The 19,638-nt window shown below is 40.7% G+C and overlaps 2 protein-coding genes across 6 annotated transcripts in view; one reads left to right on the plus strand and one right to left on the minus strand.

Moving 5' to 3' along the window:
* Window positions 1-14,013, plus strand: part of cacnb2a (calcium channel, voltage-dependent, beta 2a) — a 54,418-nt gene extending 40,405 nt beyond the window's left edge. For all 4 annotated transcript variants that reach the window (XM_029528667.1, XM_029528668.1, XM_029528670.1 and 1 more), the window contains 11 exons: window positions 1,032-1,154; window positions 1,276-1,412; window positions 1,534-1,610; window positions 1,869-2,002; window positions 4,206-4,286; window positions 4,391-4,449; window positions 5,535-5,644; window positions 7,073-7,224; window positions 7,900-7,995; window positions 8,438-8,620; window positions 9,927-14,013. In XM_029528667.1, the coding sequence (XP_029384527.1) occupies window positions 1,032-1,154; window positions 1,276-1,412; window positions 1,534-1,610; window positions 1,869-2,002; window positions 4,206-4,286; window positions 4,391-4,449; window positions 5,535-5,644; window positions 7,073-7,224; window positions 7,900-7,995; window positions 8,438-8,620; window positions 9,927-10,751 (1,977 nt within the window). In that variant the 3' untranslated portion in view covers window positions 10,752-14,013. The remainder of the gene's footprint in view (window positions 1-1,031; window positions 1,155-1,275; window positions 1,413-1,533; window positions 1,611-1,868; window positions 2,003-4,205; window positions 4,287-4,390; window positions 4,450-5,534; window positions 5,645-7,072; window positions 7,225-7,899; window positions 7,996-8,437; window positions 8,621-9,926) is intronic.
* Window positions 14,014-14,019: 6 nt separating this feature from the next.
* nsun6 (NOP2/Sun RNA methyltransferase 6) lies at window positions 14,020-19,517 on the minus strand. 2 transcript variants are annotated; one of them, XM_029528672.1, is made up of 12 exons: window positions 19,474-19,517; window positions 18,772-18,875; window positions 18,276-18,431; window positions 18,067-18,164; window positions 17,483-17,589; window positions 17,184-17,337; window positions 16,779-16,860; window positions 16,448-16,567; window positions 16,026-16,170; window positions 15,792-15,937; window positions 14,857-14,941; window positions 14,020-14,762 (listed from the first exon to the last, which is right to left on the minus strand). In XM_029528672.1, the coding sequence occupies exons 2-12, from the start codon at window positions 18,844-18,846 to the stop codon at window positions 14,713-14,715; spliced, it is 1,218 nt and encodes a 405-aa protein (XP_029384532.1). In that variant the 5' UTR covers window positions 18,847-18,875; window positions 19,474-19,517; the 3' UTR covers window positions 14,020-14,712. The 2 variants fall into 2 exon arrangements, with proteins under 2 accessions (XP_029384532.1, XP_029384531.1); XM_029528671.1 differs by having other exon boundaries at window positions 14,857-14,982.
* Window positions 19,518-19,638: the final 121 nt, after the last annotated feature.

Here is a 19,638-nt window from a genome sequence, read left to right on the forward strand (position 1 = left end):
TTTGTGCATTTGTTTTGGCAATCAATTGACTTCTGTCATGCTTGTCACACAGTGAAAGTCAGAACAAATGTAATCTGGTTGAGGGCAGGGCCATGTTGCCAACTGGTGCTGCCTTTGCTGGCAGGCTGGCTCCAAGATTACATCCAAAAGCTTTTAATGTAATTCTTAGAGAAAAGTGTGTCTGATGTGGGTATTCCAGTCTCACAAAGACGAGGATAGAAATCTGCTTTACAGTGCTGGCCATGAGCATATGGTTCTCCCTTTACATTTATTCATGATATGACCTTATTCAGTCTTATTTTGATCCCTTTTGGTAGACATGTAATGTGTCACTATGGAGAGGAGATTTGCTCATGCTATGTGCAAATCTATCTGTGTCTGGAAAGAAATTTGCTATTTTATACAGTGTGTGGAGAGTCAGCAGTGTTAGATGGTTATATCACAACTTGCAGAAGTACAGGAAACATTTCATTCACCATGTGCATTATCTCAATGGTCTTGACTGTTTGTCCCAAAGAGGAAGGCTAGTATCGATTCAGTGATTGTAAAGGTTGTAGAATTGATTTATGAATCATTTAAACAAGTTCTATTTATGCTATTCCTACGTAAGCGAAAGATAATAGTCCTGTTTGACAGTTGGTGTCATATCGGTGTTACAGCTACAGACACTAACATGTTTCATCATTTTGAATTGTAAAGTGTCAGTGGTTTAGCCTGTAGCAGAGAGACAGTAGCCGCATCATTCATGGGGAGATAACTATACTAAGTCTGGATGAGTCAGAGTCAGCTTGTACCCCTCACTCAGTAGTTATTTTTACATCTTGCGCAAAGACAAGAATCACAGCTCACCAACAGTGCTGAAAAGGTAAAAAATAAATAAATAAATACAATTCAAGATAAAAACTCCACACTTGTGGGTAGCCTGAGGTTATGACTCTGGATTCAATATAGTTGCTGTTTGACAGACATTTATATTTTTTGGACATTTGAACATTTTCATTTATCCCCCCTCCCCCTGTGTTTCCTGGCAGACCAAACCAGTTGCATTTGCTGTTCGTACAAATGTCAACTACAGCCCAAGTCACGATGATGATGTCCCGGTGCCAGGAATGGCCATCTCCTTTGAGGCTAAAGACTTCCTCCATGTCAAAGAGGTGAGCAGTTGGTTTCCTTTATGAGGTGATATTCAACTTAATGATGCTGAGGGAATTAAGGATGATGATTATGGGAAGAAGGAGGATTCTGAAGGTTATACTGTATGTAAATCCTTGGCAGAAATTTAACAATGACTGGTGGATAGGACGCCTGGTGAAAGAAGGCTGTGAAATCGGTTTCATCCCCAGTCCAGTGAAGCTTGAAAACACTCGTATCCTCCAGGAGCACAGAGCCAAACAGGGCAAGTTCCACTCCAGGTAAAATGCCTCATCTGTACTAAGGTCCTTTGCTTTTGCTGTGAGATCATCTTAAATCAATTAAAACTTCTTTGAGTTGGTTGTGTTGGACTCACCTGATGAATAATACTTGTCATTTCAGTAAATTGGGAGCAAACTCATCTTCTAGTTTAGGTGAAGTGGTTCCAAACTCACGGAAATCTACTCCTCCTTCGTCTGGTAAGCAGCTCCATAGATTAATTTTAAATCCCAGCTTCATAATTACACATTCTTCGTAGTTTTAACCAACCTTAAACCAATGAATTCAAGTCAAAGGTAAGAGCTGCCACTTTTTGTTTATGCCTTAAGTTATCATTTGTCTGAGTTACACCTTTACTGGTCATAACTGTACTTTTTAAATGTTCATGTGAAATGTACCCATTACCTGTGAACCCTGTGTTCACCACTATGTGATGGTGCTCTTGTCTGTGTGCGTAGCCATTGACATAGACGCCACAGGCTTAGACCCTGAGGACAATGAGCTTCCCGTCAACCTGCGCTCCCCTAAAGCCAGTCCAAACACTGTCATATCACCCCTAGCAAAAGAGAAACGAATGCCCTTTTTTAAGAAGGTAAACCGTACAACCCAACCCTTCTCTACTTCTCTGTCCGTCCACTTGGCTATGACTAAAATGCCTGTTGCTGCTCAGCCTCACTCAGCGCCTGTCCTGTTTGTCTACGCCACTGTCCTTGTCCCGTCGGCGTGTACCCGGCCTTTAGCATGCATGCCTGTTCTTAACATCTCTTTCTCCTCTTCCATCTCACCACAGCTAAGCAGAAGCAGAAGTCGGTAAGTTGTAGTCTGCAGTACACCGGCATAGCGGGGTCTGTGGATGACCTACATGGTCTGAACTGTAAAGTACTTCTGATTCCTGAGCAGGGACGCATCTCTGCCCTGAGCTCTCACCTTACTCACTGCTCCAGCAATCTTCTATGTTGTGTTTTGTGACTCTTTCTGTTTGTGATTCTGATTCAGTGAGACCTCAGTGTGAACAGCTTTTTGATGGTTACTACAACTACACATACCTAATTCTGTTTTTGGAAGTCCAGCATTTTAGAAAGTAGATATTCACTGTCTTGCTGAGAGTTAAGTCAAAAGACTGATGCCAATCTCACATCCTCCATCTCCATGTCCTCCATGACATAACTGGAGTCAGGGATTGCTCATTAACATGCATTTTCTCTTATACTGTATTTAATCAGTAATGCACTACTTTACGCGTTCCCATGACTAGACAAACAGAAAGTCTGAGGTTGAGCTAAGGCTACTGAAATCATTTGAGCAGAACCGCGCTGTCCATTAATACCCTCATGTTAGTCAGCAGTAGTGTGCATCAGTTCCCACAACGTCCCAGGGGAAGCCTGGTGACGGCAGCAAATTAAAAGAAAATGTTGAGAAGAGGAGAAAAGACAAAAAAGAAACATCACATAGTGTACTGAAACACTTATCATAAAGCTAACATAGACCAGGAGAGCAGCTTATCATTAGGACAATTAATTATTAATTGAGAATCAATAGTATAACTGAACTGAATGCAGCAGTCTTTGTGTTGTTGGAAGAGGAAGGAGTCAAACCCTCTGTTCCCCAGCTGTCTGCTCTTCAACTGGGTCCAACTTAAGATCATAAAGTGTTTTTGCTGCAGTAAAATAGAAAAAGCACTTTCATCTTCCTTTAGTGTGCTAGTTATATCCATGCTGCTCTCCCGAATGCCCATGACGCACAACAATATCAAATTCACTGCCCTGACGTCAGGTGCAGGTAGTAATGTGTCTCTTCAGAGAAGTTTCCAAGAGAGTGTGATTTAAAGCTGAGTTTTTTCTAAATTATTTATTCAGAAAAAATATACATGATGCTACAAGTGGGATATATTTATATAAAAAATAAAGTTGGAATGTGTAGACAGTTAGTTTAGCACAAACAAAGCAAAGAAAATGTTGAAACCAATATCAACTCACATGCATTAAGTATTCAAATGTAGATTTAAAGGAATTGTGACATTTGATTTTGGGAACTATGGCTATTAGCTAGCAGCAAGTTATCTTTGATTAGCAGAAAGAGTGGAAGTGGTGGGAAATTCTAAGTCTTGTTCTGTCAAAGGGTAACAAACCCCTTTCAAAAGTGGAAGTTATATATGTTCCTTTGTGTGTGGCTTGTCTATAGATTGTGTGATCTCTAAAGTTTATCCTTCAGATAGAACAAGGCTATTTCTTTCCACCTGCTTCCAGCTACGCTAATCATCTACTGCAGTTGGTCTATGTAAATGTTATTACAAAATCAGAACTCTTGTAAAATATTGCCAACATCTTGCCAAAAGCATCCTAATGATTGTTTTGACCGAAAACTAAGGCTGTTACAAAACCTGAGCTCCCACTTTGTCCCAACAGCAGTGAGTAAGTTTTCCTACCTGTGTCTTAAAGTTCTACAGTTCTGTGGCTTCTTCCCCCTCTGACTAACCTTTCCTGTAATATCTATGGTGGCCTATTTACCTGTGACATCAGAACCATGAAATGAAACTTTTCCATTAATAAAAGAAAGAATAAAAAGTCAGCTTTGAAATTTTGACGTGTTGATTTTTAAATTCAGATATAAAGCAAAGCTTGGTTGTTTTCTGTCAGGCCAATTGAGACATCCCATCTCATGGTTCACAATGTTCTACTGCTTTTAAATTGTGGGGTTCATTGTTCCTACCCAGCAAGTGATTTGTGTTGGCGAGTGTTTACTTTTGTCTCCATAAATGAGTGCAACTGTTTTTCTTCTTCTCCTCCTCTGTAAAGACGGAACACATTCCTCCGTACGATGTTGTGCCTTCAATGAGGCCCGTAGTTCTGGTTGGACCGTCACTGAAGGGCTACGAGGTGTGTCAGCTTTTATGTGCCATACGCAAATCTGTCTTTGTTGTTCTTCTGGGAATGTATTGGAAAACGCGCAGGCTTTTAACCATGCTGTGAACTTTCTACAGGTGACAGACATGATGCAAAAAGCGCTGTTTGACTTTTTGAAACACAGATTTGAGGGAAGGTAAGTTCCCTTTGACCTTTTATCATACAAGCACTCATCCTGCTTCCTTCCTCATTCTTCCTCGCTCTCTGACTCTATAGGCTGGTATTTATCTGTCCCCTGAGTTTAGCCGAGGGAGTGTGTAAGAAGTTTGTTTGGCCTGGAGTTGTATGCTGCTGCTTTAAATAGTACCTCTCCATGTCCTTAATAGGCCATAGTGGGCCCTAGAGCAGAGGAGGATTCTCCCCACTCAAAGTTGAGTCCATCCACCCATCTAGAGCAGAGAGGCCATGAAGTTAAACAACACTAAGATCCACTCAGTCTATTGGCAGCTGTTACGATATTTTAGTATTCAATTTGAGCCCTGTCCTTAAAGCACACCTTGAGTAATGCAAGCTGCATCTTGTTACATCCCATCCATCTGATCTGGTTCTTCAAATGCAGTTAGAGGTTAAAGGTGTCAGTCTTCTGTGAGTTAAACTCCAGTCCACAATGCACAGTATAGAGTGGAGTATAGTTCATGCCACATAGAGAAGCCTACCAACATGCACTGTGGTAATTCACCCATTGAATTGAATTGAATAGTCTTTATTTAACTGTCTTTCTGCATTGCCACTGCTGTTTTTGTGTTACACTCATTAGTTATTATAAATGAATATACTTAGTGAATATAGTTAGAATCTAAGTTGTATGTAATCTTCTTTTTTTTTATTTTACTTAAGAAAGGTCCAACTTCCCAGCTAAAATCTTGTATCACATGCAATATATAATCTGCACCCATGATTTTTGTTCCACTCTGATAACAGTTGAAAACTTAAAGTTTAGTTAGAGTTTTCTCAATATTATTCATTAGAACTATAGAAACAGAGTATGAAGACCAGATATCCATCTTTTTTTTTTTTTTTTTTTTTTACATCTGTTTATATGATTTTTCACAAATCCATGTCTGTCTTTTAACTCTAGATCTCTGCTCTCTGTTCTATGTCTTTGACATTTTTTGCAGCTGTTTGGATCTTCCTAATTTCTGGTCTTACTCTACAACAAGAGTAATGTATTGAATGATAGATCACCCCTTTAATTTGTTACTTTTCTTGTCCTTGTCTTAGAATATCAATCACGCGTGTCACGGCAGACATCTCTCTTGCCAAGCGCTCAGTCCTGAACAATCCCAGCAAGCACGCCATCATTGAACGCTCCAACACACGCTCCAACTTGGGTAAGTTTGGGTTGGATATCACGGCAATGCCTTGGAACATCTGGTGTTTTGATTCATAATGTTTTCAAGGAGACCAGCTCATGTGGAAAAGGAAGGAAGCGATTAAAGAAACTCTTGACAGTGGTAATGATAACTCCTGACGGCCCGAAGTGGCCTTGGCCAGTTTCTTTTGTTAGGAATGAACGATAGAGCATAAACACACGATAACAAGTTCAAGAACCGGTCTGATTTCACTGGGCTTGATTGGGGTTTAGATGTGATTAAAATGAAACAGATTCCTGAGTCAAACAGAGGTGACATGGCTTATCTTTTCTACGTATCACTATAAGCATCAGTTAATGGCTGTAGCAGAGCAAAACAGCCCGGGAAAAGTATAAGCTGTAAAGAATAACTGTATTATATATTCGTTTTTTTTAAAGGATGAATTTGGTCTAAGAGCTATGAAATAAGACATCCAAAATGGCACTTGAAGCAGAACTTACATTAGCTTTTTAGTGCTGAAACTTTCCTCGCTTCAGGATACAATAAACAATATTAGAGTAAATTCAGCATTGGAAACAAGTGACATTATCTTGCACCTCGGTCATATTTTGGAAGGAAAATGAGACTTTGTGACTCACTTGACATCTAGATGAGCTTTCAGGTTGAAATGTTTTTTCAGTTCAGTTCACTTCAGACATTGTCGTGACAGGAAGTCATGAAGCATGGCTGTGATTCTCTCAGACTGGGACTTTTGCCATGCTGTGATATTTGCAGGACTGTTTTTGCAGTTGCATTGTCATCTGTTGGAGTGAGGGTTGTGTGATGTAACAGTCAGTATTTGTTAGCCGTAACAGAACATGGCTCACTGCTTCGTCTCAGAGCTTTTAGTATGCCAGCCTTTTCCCCAAAGTAATGGTGTCTTTTGAATATTTAAGTGTTGATGAAGCAGAAACAAAGGAGCCAAGCACCAAATCACTGATGCAACCTTGTCCAACTATTCGAACAAAATAAAGATTTATTCAAATGTCACCTTTCAGGGAAGTGTTATAAAGTTCTTTACAATCATATATTAAATATCCAGTTAACAAGAAGGTAGTAAATATAACATGGCTACAGCAACAAACACTAATTGGAAGAAAAATATCTGATATCTGCTTGATGATAAAACCAGAAGAACTACATGTGGACTTCTTTGTCTTCAACTTGTATTCATAGCCTTTAGTAAGTTGGCAGTAATAATGAAGGTTCATCAATATTGTTAAAGAGGTAGCTAGGCTTTACATGACGATCAGTTACTGAAAAGGATAACAGACCACAGAGTTTTTTACATTCTTAAACAACAATATGGTTTGATCATGCTTATATTACATAATAATAAATGATAATCTTAAATTATTCCCTAGACTTTTTTCCTCTGCATTAACCCAACACTTCTTGTTCCTTCAGCTGAGGTCCAGAGTGAAATTGAGCGGATTTTTGAATTGGCCCGGACGTTACAGCTAGTGGTTCTGGACGCCGACACCATAAACCAGCCATCACAGCTGGGCAAGACTTCCCTTGCTCCCATCATTGTCTATGTAAAGATCACCTCCCCCAAGGTGAGAAAATGACTGTCTCTGTTGCAGTGATAAACGCAGTGCACTTGAAATATAAGGGAAAGCTGATCCCTCACTTTCACAAATGAATTAGTCTACTCATCTGATTTATGAGTTTGGCTTGTTGATGTGTCTTGTCCTTGCTCACATTGTTTTCCTGTAACTGAGCTGTTCCTTGGCTGTGATTTCTAAATACAGCATGTCAGATGTGACTCCTTGTTTGAAAGCGAGCGAGAGCGTGAGGGAACTGATTCATAACTCTGACTTTCAACATGGGTAAAAAAAGGCTCATGATTCAGAAACCGGTTAAAAAAGACTTAGGCATTTTGGTAACGGAGAAAATGAGAAAAGCAGAACCAAAGAGAAGTCAGATGCAATTTTTAAATCACAGTGGCAGCAGTGTGAATCACACCGCATTAAATGTAAATGTATATATATGTATGTCTATGCGTGTGTATCAAAAGGAAGTTGGCCCTGGTGAAGGACGTATCATTTTAGATTACATTATTATCTGATTAACAGTGATGCATCAAAATTGAAATAGTATTTAACTGCTTTATAGGATGAGTGGTTTAGCCTAGTGGTTCCCAAAAGCAATCATCACTATAAATTAAATGTTTTTTTATATAAAAAAAAAAATCTCTGACCTTCTTGCCTTCTGTCCTTATTCGCTTTCAGGTGCTGCAGCGCCTCATCAAGTCCAGAGGCAAGTCTCAGGCCAAACACCTCAATGTCCAGATGGTGGCAGCTGACAAGCTGGCTCAGTGCCCTCCTGTAAGTCTCCACAACCTGAAGTATCACTGATTTGAACGCAGCATTAAACAAAACTTGGAGTTTTGTCCTTTGAAAATGGTTTTTGCTTTGGGTCTCAGCTTTGTGCATTTCTGATGTCATAGCTTTTTGCCTGTTCTATTTCTGTTCTTCTGTAATCTGCTTAGTTATTATTTTAGAAAATGAATTAAGCACCCCAGGCTTGTAAAAGAGCAGGCTTAATTTAATTCAAATAGCAGTCCTTATCTTAAGGGATTTCTCAGAATTAATGTCTAATGCTATTTAATGTTTGAGTCATGGGGTTGTTTCTAACGTTTTGTGTGTGAATATAAAGTAATTGTCATTTATTCTGAAATTACATTCCAGCCCTGTCTTGTCTTGTTGACCTCATCATGTCTCCATTTCCATTTTATTTAGCTTTCACTGCACCCTTTGTTTTTCTCAGGAGATGTTTGACATCATCCTTGACGAGAACCAGCTGGAGGATGCATGTGAGCACATGGCTGATTACCTGGAGGCCTACTGGAAAAGCACTCACCCCACAAGCTGCAACCCCCCCAACCCGCTGTTAACAAAGCTGCCCACAGCCGCGCTACCATCCAGCCCAGCCCTGGTCTCTGGTGTGCAGGTATGAGTGCTGAGCAGATAGAGGACAGTGAGGATGGACACAGGGAAAGTTTGTGTAGGTGGACATGGCAGAGAAATTAGAAAACCTGCAATAAATGGCTGTGCCAACACCAACATCTGTGGTACTTTGGAGTATTCAAGTTTGTACACGTGTGATATTTCTGTGAACATGGAGGGTTAGCACTGGGACAAACTTGATCAATGAGGACATCCTACAGCTTGTGCAAATACATTACTCACTCTGGCTGAGACATTTATTTATGTTTAAATAAGTAGCATCAAACATACAGACACTCAGAGTCTGAGGGGGTAACATTATATAGCAGCTAAAGTGAGTTGCATAAAAATTCACAAGTCTGTTGTACTGAGATATAAAATGATATTATTTCTAATGGTTGGGAAGAAACCAATAAAAGAATAGTATTTAAGCATTTATGTTCACGAAGATATTCATATTTTATAGCAATGTTCAGGTATGTATAATAATATTCAAGCGGAATTTAAATCATAATCATAACATCATATCATAAACTACAACTTCTCTCTGTTGATTGAACTTTAAAACAACTGTACTAGTAACATCAGGTGAGGTGTGTCGTATTGGACTGTGATGAATATTAGACACTATAAGACACTTTGCTCTGAATACCACCCCAACATCGAAAGTATGTGCATAGTGTGGGTGAGACACCCTGCTATCAGGCTGTGTGTGATGAAAAACCCTTGGAGAACATAGGGAGGTATACAGGAATGAGTTAACATGTTTACCGTAGGCCACATCATTTTAAATGCAATCGATTGCTATCGTTTACTTTTCATGCAGAATAGATTGTCGCATGTCTGGTGTAGTTCAATAACAAGTAACAAAAATACATAACCACTTGTGTGTGAGTTGTTTGTTGTATTAACTGTGTGAGCATGAATGCTGGCTAATCCCTTCCCTTTACTCTCTCTCCATCCACTGCCATCAGAACGGGAAATGTAAGACTGAAACTGTGGGAAACCCTGATATAGATGAGGAGCAGGAATGAGCTTGACATGTGATTGGTAGTGTGGTGAGAACTTGGATTAAAATGTGCCTCCTCCAGGATGACAACCTTGTCAACCTTCAATGGATAGTTGACAAGAATATGTGTGTGACATTTCATGCTTTCAAGTTTTGTGTGAGTGCAAGTGCATATGTATAATATGCACTGAAATAATATGGTAAATTATGTGAAAATAAAAACATGAGGTTTGTTTGTGTGAGCTTGAAGTGCATTTTCTTGGTTGTTACCTGACTGACGGATGGATTTTATTCATCTCAGGGCAGCAGCGCAGAACAGAAGGTGGATAAAGCATTAGTGGAGAGACAGAGCTCCAGAGAGGATCACCAGCATCATCATCATCACCATCACCACCACCACCACCAAAACCAGGACCAGGCTGGTGGCGATGCAGAAGCTGAGGTGGAGGCCAACGAGGAGGAGAAGCCCCTGAGGATCGAGTCCTCTAGGAGGTCCCAGCACATTCATCACCGTTCGTCTTCCACCAGGACTGAGCACCACAACCATCACCACCACCATCACCGCCGCCACAGCAGTCGAACCAGGGGCCTCTCACGACAGGAGACTTTGGACTCTGAGACCCCCGAGAGCCGAGAAAGCAGAGAGAGCCAAGAGAGCAAGGACTCGGCTTATATTGAGCCGCGTAATCAGCTCCTCCAACAGGAAGAGGAGGAAGAGGAGGAGGAGGAGGAGGAGGAGGAGGAGGAGGAAGAGGAGGAGGAGGAGGAGGAGGAAGAGGAAGAAGAAGAAGAGGATGAGGACATAGGGGAGGGGCACCCCCAGCAGCAACAGCGTTACGAGCCGCTGCCCTACCGGGACCACAACCACCATCACCACCACCACCATCACCGGGGTGGGGTTGATGAGGCCGGCCACACCACGGGACACCACCGTTCCAAAGAGCGCGAACAGGACCATAACGAACGCAACAAGCAGCGCTCTCACCACCACCACCACCGACCGGCGCGTGACCACCACCATCACTACTATGATCGGGACAGAGACAGGGACCGAGAAGGGGAGGTGGCTCCCAAAAAGAGGGGCGATGCAGGGGAATGGGTCAGAGACTCGTACATCCATCAGTGATGGACCAAATCCCTGCCAAAGCTTCTTTGGACATCCTCTTCATTCTAACCCTAACCCATTGTGCTGCTATACCCTGAAACCACAGCGTCCTATTTATGTACACTTCCTTTGTAAATGCTGTTGCATCTTTTTCAGTGGCAGGATTTTAATTACATAGATACAAATATAAATATATGTACGTGTGTATCTATGCATAGACGTTGTTTATGTGTGGATATGCATGAATATTCTCAAATATGCATATTTTAAACCTGTGTTTGATAAAGCATGACACAAAAGCAGAATTTTTTTCTGTACTGAGCTGTGCTTTCTGTGATTAGCATTTTTTATTTTGTTTTTATAATTATACTTTTTGGTTTTTTTTGCTTGCTACCACTTGAATAATATGTTCCTTCAGACTACTACTAGAGTTGACTGCAAAAGTTGACTAATCAAGTTAGTTTGATGCTGTATTTGCAGAGGTCTTTAAAAAATAGTTTGGCAGTTTGGGAAATACAAGAAACAAACAAAAGAAAATAAAACTAGAAAAAATTGTCCCATCATGAAGGTTATAATTTTCAGTTCAGTTTGAAGTGTTAATTCAACTGTTGTGCTGTTGGGTTGTATTGTGTTATGCTGACAGGTGTTTCTTTTATTTTGTCCACCTGTGTACATCACTGACAGCAGGCTAAATTACAGTACACACACACACACACACACAGAGTTTTAGCTAAAACTAAACATTATAACCTTCATAGAGGACGATTTAGTTATATTAAACTGCACTAATTTTAACAGGCTCTACCTAATAAACTGGCATCTAAGTTAAGCTGTGAAGATCAACAGCACTCATATTTGTGTGGCACAAATGAAACAAACTAGCAGCTGGTTATTTTAGCTCGGACTGGAAACAGGAAACGGCTAATCTGTCTTTGTTGAAAGGTTGAATAAGCCAGCACATCTAATGCTGTAATTGACACTTAATATATTATTTGTTTCTTCTGGACAAAAAATAAATGTTTGTGTATGGTGGGGCCGAAGTTTAGTTAACCAGCTGCTGGCTGTAGTTGAATATTTAACAGATAGATCCCAGAGTGATATTGATCTTCAGAAACAAAGCTTGTAAATGTCTTTCCCAAAGTGTCACACTACTCCATTAATTGTATGTTCATCATAAATTGCTCAGTCCCCCTTTTTTTTTTTTTTTTTTTGCATCCCCAGTTTTAGACATTTGTTCAGACATATTTATGCCTCATTGGAGGTGCACCTTAGTCATGCCTTACAAGACAAACGACTTCTACAATAACTCCCTCTGACATGCAGTACTATTCTCTTTGTATGGGTCCAGAAACATTTTATAACATTGATACACCCTTTATTCTGCACTTTTACTGATTCACAATGGTTTCATGTAAAAGCAATTTGATATGACATTACAACTTACTGTAGGTTTACTACCGAAACGCCACACAAGGTTCATCTTTTATTAAGTCTGACCCTTTTCTAATGAATGTTGTTTATCTCCAACTTTAATTCCCACTTCAACTTATACAGAATGTTCATTTTTGGATATTTCCTCAGTATGTTCCTCCCTTAAAAAAAAAAAGACGAAAGAATTAAAAGATAAATTTGCTTAACAAATTCAAACTATTTCAAATGTTACCGGAAGAAGTTGGTTACATTTTCTGTATTTCTGCCATGCTCTCACTCCCCTGCCAATATAACGGATTGAGCTAAAATTGAATCCCCTCTTTTTACAAAACCACCAACCCAACCCCATCCCCTCACCTTCTTTGGTTCTGCCTGACAATTGTAATGATTAAAAACTGCATTTCTATGCTACATTTGTAGCACTACAGATTTTTTAACATTGTACATGTGTATGTACATAATGCATAGATATAACGAATAAAGTTGGCAACAAAGAACTGCCAGGAAGGGAGAGGAATTTAATGTGTGCTTTGTCAGAAGACCCAGATAGAAGAGGGGAACTGTTTCTATAAATAGGTTTTCTGAAATTCAGCTGAAAAATTGAGGTGGGCTCACCGTCTGGCTCCTAAATTGTCATGACAATATCGACAGCAAGGACAGTACTGAGGGGATGCGTCTAAAATAGGAAGCTGCTTCTCCACACACAGATGCCTCCAAAACAGACAAACAGTCACTCTCGGTGCGCAGCTGATTAATTGCTTTATTCTTCCACTCTTGGTGTTGTTAAACAGGAAAATCAAATTCTATGAACCTTCAATGCTGCAATGAACACAGCAGCCATGTCGGTCCACCTTGGACCGCTCCATAAAATAAATATACAGTAAAGTGCTGGTTCTTATAGATGGTCAGGTGTGTGGATGGACTAATAGTGTTCAGAAGGAAGGGTTGAACTGTGGTCACTGTGAAATCCTAAAAATGCTGCATGACGGGCGAACACATCAGATGTTTATTTACCCTGGGTAGAAGCCCATAAATCACACTTTTGGACGGACAGATTTCGGGTTGCGCTGAGTAAATTAGTTGTATTATGTGAAATCTCTCTTTTCAACATTAATAAGCAGCATATAAACATGATGATTTTATAACTTAAAGGTAGTCGGACTGTAAATAGTTCAAGTATATAAATATAATACAACACAGTTGTAGTAATATTAAAACTGCTTACAACAATATATTAAGTACAGTACAGTACTTAAGTACAAATCTGAGGTACTTCATATTTTATACTTTGAGTCGACTACAATTCAGAGAAGTGTTGTAAAAGAAAGTTGTATACAAAAATAATATTAATATGTAGAGTATGGGCCAATATTGTGCTACTAATCTGTCTGATCGTATATAACACGTCAAAAATTGGCTTCATGGTGAAACGCTACAACAATTAAATGTTCTGACATGTGTTTATTTATTAAAAAGAGAATTTAATATAAGATACTAATGTCACTGAAAAAAGCCTTTCTGTGTAATGAGTATTTCTATTTTTGATTGTTTACGCAAGATTGTTCATGATAACTCTGTATTTTCATTTAAGTGTGATTTTAAATACTAGACTTTTACTTCTTGTGGAGGCTTTTTAGACTTTTACTTAAGTGTCTACAGTTTTGTTTTTGTTTTTTTTTCAACCTGTTATGGCCGTGTTATAAAGCTTTACTTTTATATTCATATGATACTTATTAATGCCAAGTGGATGAAACTGAGATATCGTCAAATTGGTAACTGCTGTAATTTGTATTCCAACTAGTATTTTTATCAGTGTAAACATGTAATGTGTAACTGCTTAAATAATGAGACACATGAGGAGACAAAAAGCTAATTTTATGTTTTTTTACAGTTAAAAAAATTAGGAAAGTATCCCCCGGTGACTGCAGTGACTCAGCCACGAGCTGCCATGTGCATCACTTCTCTCTGACGAGCAGCAGAAGCTCTAATTAGACGTCCCTCTCGTCTCCGCCGCTGCTAAAAGACACTAAATTGTTAATACCTCTCATGACCTCTTTCTGCACGCTTCTTCCTGATCCACGCTCTCACATCCAGTGAATCCGCTGTCACCATGGCAGCTGTGTCGTCACTGTTGTCATGGCAACGGCAGCACTGCTGCATTTGCCAATACTCATTCGGTCTCCATCCCGACGTGCCCCCACCCCCCCTCTCTCTCTCTCCTGCCCTCGGTGTTTATAAAGCTTATCCCTATATGGCCTGCAGTTTGAGAGAGCAGCTGTTGAGAGGCAGATGCTGTAAACCGCGCAGTGAGCGTCTTTGTCAACACTGGCCCGTCAAAGCACACAGAGTGTCGTGATATAAACACCATTGTTCCCGTCTGCAGCCTCGTGTGAGGGCTGGAAGAGAAAACATGCCCTCCGGTCAGTTTTTCAGGAACTTGGCAATAAAAAAGCCGATGGTGTCTCCGTCGGCTCTGCGGGGGAGGGGAGCCGTCCTCTCCATCTGGTCCCACATCAGCTCAGGACTGAACCTCTGGAGGAGGTGCAGCTGCTCAGGTGACAGGCCGGCTCCCAGCATGCCCTCTGCACCAATGTGAGGCTCCTGTGAGAGATGAAAACACAAGTGTGTGTTGATGGAGGCCTCTTTACATGTCCAGGTGTATTTGGGAGTCAGCGAACGACGCAACAATACTCACCTGTGGCTGAAGTGTGAGACAGGGGAAGGTATCGAGGGCCCAGGCGACCTGCTCTTCGTTCTCCGCTAGAGTCACCGTGCAGGTGCTGTACACCAAGACGCCACCTTTCTTTAGCAACTGCACCGCCTGCATAAGACCATGTATTAAAGCGGCCATAGTGGATATTTTTACAGTGACACAATGAAGATTAAGAGCTGGCCGAGCCGGGCACTTCCTCGTCGCCAAACGGAAGATGCAGCTCAAAAACATTTCTCATCAGACACAAGTCTCACATTAGTGGACTTTGCTCATTGTTGTCTCCAGTGGCTGTCAATGGGGGGGGGGGGGGGTGTTTTTCCCCTTTCTTCCCACCTCGTGATTTGAAAAGAGGCACTGAGAAATGGAGCCACCTAATCTCCAGAGCTAATAATATAAATATTAACGTTTCCACGTGGCTCCTGATGTTGCTCTTTAACATTAACCATGTACCAGGTGACTCGATGTAAGTGATGTGTTCACAGTCTGTTTCTGCTGCCCCCACGTGGCCAAAGCAAACTGATCTTTCAGATTTGCTGTAATATTGTCAGTTTTGTTGATTACAAGAATACAATGCTCATGGTTTCCTCTTAGTTTACATTCATGTTCATTTATAACCGCAGCCATGAACGTCAGGATGTCATTTCTCTGACTTGCAGCAGACACAATGCAAAAGGTGGTTTACTAAAAACTACTCAATGTTTCAGAGCCCTGAGTTGTTTTTAAAAACAATCACAGAGCGATACCAACATATAAATCATAAATACCAGTATTGTTTTCAGGTGGAATTTCCCTTTAGGTTTAAAGCCTTAAAGCTGCAGCTAGCATTCGTGCTTTTACTGCCCAATGCTGCCACCTACACACCAAAGTCAGCTATCATCAGGCTGGTTGTGTCTGAATGTGTGTGAGGGGAAACCTACAGCATGAAATAACTTGCGCTGTAGTGGCTGGTAGGAGCAGATCTCTTTGAGGCTCCAGGTGTTGGCCATGTTGGGTCTTTGTCCGAGCCCACTGCAGGGGGCGTCCAACAGAACCCTGTCGAAGCTCTCAGGAGCAAAGGGAGGTCCTGGGGGAGAAACACGCAGGCGGATGTGGTGTCTTTCTGCTGAGCGCTGAGATTAATCACAGAAGGATATTCATAGATGTCTCCATACCTTCAGCGGCATGTGCTGGGTCGCTGCTCACAGCCTGCGTGCTGTCGAAGCAGTGAGCTTTGATACTTCGCAAATGCAGCATTTGTGCATTCTGACGAATTCGATCGATCTTATTTCGGATCCTGTCCAAGGCCACGACTTCCCCCTGCGTGAGACAAGAAATCCAATAATTACATTAAGAGAATCTGTGCTTAGATAAATAATGGGGGAATTTTACCAGAAACATGAGAACATCTGTTGGCTCTAACAAAATGCAGCAAAGCAGACCTTGCTGTGATTTTTGTGGGTTCTTTTAAAAACATTCTCTCAACAGCATATAAAAAAAATCTGTGGAGTTTCCCTTCAAAACACAGAACAGCAGGGCTGTAAATCATTTTTATTTTTAACACCTCTTGCAGGCTCTTCATTAACAGAAGCAGTACCTGATCCCCCATGACTGCAGCGATGTGGCAGGTCTTCCCTCCAGGGGCAGCACACATATCCAGGATCCGCTCTCCAGGACGAGGCCCGAGCACATGTCCCACCACCACCGAGGGGAGATTCTGCACACACCATCAGGTCACTTTGGAGTGGTGATGTGTGTAGGTCACTCAAACATGTTGTTCTCTGATTGGCCCTAAGGCGGCAGACTGTAGCATTATTTAATAAAAGTCTAATATTAGCATCTGTCAGCTAACCTATTCATCATTCTGACATGTATAGGCAGGAGCAGGCATCTAATTACTCTAATATAACTTGTAATTGAGGACATACCTGTAGGAACACCAGGGTGGGAAGAATACCATCAAAGGAAGGACTCTGGTAAAGTGGCTCTATCATCCGAACACCAATCCCTCTGAAACAACAGACTGAGTTACACTAACACTGACTGCTTGACTCTCGGGGGACTGCTATCATGATGACAACGATTTTGAGTTAGAAGCTTTCGTACGCTGACACGTGTTGACTGTAAAGGCTTATCAGAGCAGGGGTCCCTGTCACAGTGCTGTCAGATCCGAGAAGCAATGTTTGCTATATTTTTTATGTTACGTGCTTCCAACACAGTCCTCAAATAAAACTGAAGCTCATTGCTAGCGTACACCAGAACAACATGCCAGGGAAGTTATATAATCCTGGCTTAGCTTTCATGACAAAGGTTTCAAAGAAACATTCACTTACTTGGCAGGCTTGTCTGTGCAGAAGATGCTGCAACGGTCCATTTCTGCAACTCCATTTCCCACAAACACCCTCTTCCCCTGGAAGCTTGTGGCCCCTCGGGTGCACTTTCCCTCCAAGTCAGAGAAGACAGACACTACATCTCCAGCTTTCATGTCTAAGCAGCAAAATACCATTGGCAGATTTCGTTAGACAACCATAATCTGAAGTATAGTAAAGTCACAACAGCGAAACAGAAACACGGTACCGTTGACTGAAGGCATCAACACATAAAACACCTTTGGACATTTTATGGCTCTTACACTTTGGGCTGGCAACGATCCCCGGGGCAAAGACGTGAGCGCCTCTCAGTACAGCGCTGCCACACTGAGCACCCACCACCACCTCCAGGTTAAGCTGCTTCACTGGTCTGTGAATAAGACAGAAAATCAAGATTGTATTTTATTTATTTGACTGGATGTCAATAGACGTGTGGGGGTCACGGTTTGACCTTTGTTTTGTTGCATCTCTATATACAGAACTAGCATCAGGGGTGCAGTAAGAAAGAAGCCTCAAGCACACAACCAGAATCAGAAAGAAATATCCTCAGCAACAGATGTCACACTTTATTTTTTGGTGCCAAATAATTTTCCACAGTGCTGCTTGTGTTCAAACAAATATTGAAGGTGTGGCAGCTGTATTTTATTTTTTTAAATAATACACGTTGAAGTGATCAAAATTTATTTTTGTTCTTTAAATGCTTCATCATAGTAATCCCACGGAATTCCATGTGGGTTTGGTTGCTGGAAATATCAGCCCAGTGGTTGGACAGACACTGCAATTTAAGTGTGTACTCCTGAGAGCAAATTCAGATTTGCCTGACACTCATCCAGCGTTCCTGACATACCTCGGGCCATTGACAGGAAGAAGGAGTACATCTGGAATTTGCGGGTGAGGGAGAATCTGAAGGGAAGCCTCCTCCACTGGTGAGCTCCATTTCTGCTGCTGCAACAACAATATAATGAAAGCTTAAGACACTGCAGACCACAGGCGCCTCTGTGGGGCACCAACACACAGCAACCACATATCTGAATATATGAATTTCTTAGCTCCCACCTTTTTCAGCTCTTCTCCTAACTTGTGTCTGATCTCCTCCAGGGAAGAAAGATGAGTGCTGGCCCGAACACAAGTATACGAAGGTGGGTGTGAGAGACATGTGAGCAGCTTGTGGAAGCGGCTCTCTGCTTCCTGACGGTCCACTGCAGCCAACACCTGAATGCAGTAAAAACAACATGAAATGAAAGAGCAAAAAGGACTGACTACATTCAGAGATGGCAAATTAACTCATTCCATTGTTTTCAGGCTTTAAAGGTGCATTTCAAATAGATAACATATATATTTAACAATTAAATTACTATCTAAAATGTGAAGTTGTATGGAAAGTCAAAGTTTCTTAGAGCAGAGGGAGTTTTTAAATCATCATATCAACAATTTTAAAGTCTAAACAGTCCTGATTGTGATCTTAAAACTACTGAAAAATGTATGATTCTACTGAAGAGAGCAATGACGTTTAAAAAAAAAAAAAAAAAACACAAATAAAAATAAATCTTACCTCGTGGTTTAGGAAAACACTCTTGAGATACTCTGTCACTTCAGGCTTCAGGGAAATTCTTGGAAAAATGGACATGACTTTTGCTCCCAACCAAACCTTTCAATCTGTACAAAGAAAAGTCTTCAGTCAACCAGTAGAGAAGACGAAAGCAAATAAATCATGATCTTTGGATGATTTGTGTTTAAAAGCCCATCTTGGGACAAAAAAAGCAAGCTTTTTGTTAGCATTAACATTTAACACAACTTTACAGAACATACAGTATTGTCCCACATCTGTACCATATAATTGATCACAAGATACAGATAAAAAAACAGTAACCAATATAATTAATTATAATAGTACCATACAGGACTGCACATCGGAATAAAACAATTTACGGAAATCGTTTTAGATAAAGAGCTGACTTTCCTGATTCCTTCTCTTTATGTTCAGCTAGCAGTGTATCTATCTGAATTAAACATTACTTAAATACTAGGTATACTTCATGGCCTGATAAAGGTCCTTAGTAAACATTGAGGAATATCCTCTAATAGTCTTTATACTAATTTCGGTCTGAACAGATCGGTCGTATCTAATCATCGGCTCCAGTCGACACTTATTCGTGTAATATTCATATTTAATTATAAGAACCATTCAGCTAAATGCCTATTGTTGAATAAATGGCAGCATGAACACTATTTTTTAACAAACCACGGGACTCACGTTTTGTTGCTGATGGCCAGTGCTGCTACTTCCGCATACGTCACTCCAGTCACATGACACGATCTGGGTTGCGCTTGTATGTAAGAGAGTTATATATATATATAAAAAAAATAAAATAAATATATATATATATATATATTTTTTTTTTTTTTACATGTCGAGGAG

Source organism: Echeneis naucrates, chromosome 20, assembly GCF_900963305.1.
Source record: "Echeneis naucrates chromosome 20, fEcheNa1.1, whole genome shotgun sequence".
In the NCBI taxonomy this organism is placed as follows: domain Eukaryota; kingdom Metazoa; phylum Chordata; class Actinopteri; order Carangiformes; family Echeneidae; genus Echeneis; species Echeneis naucrates.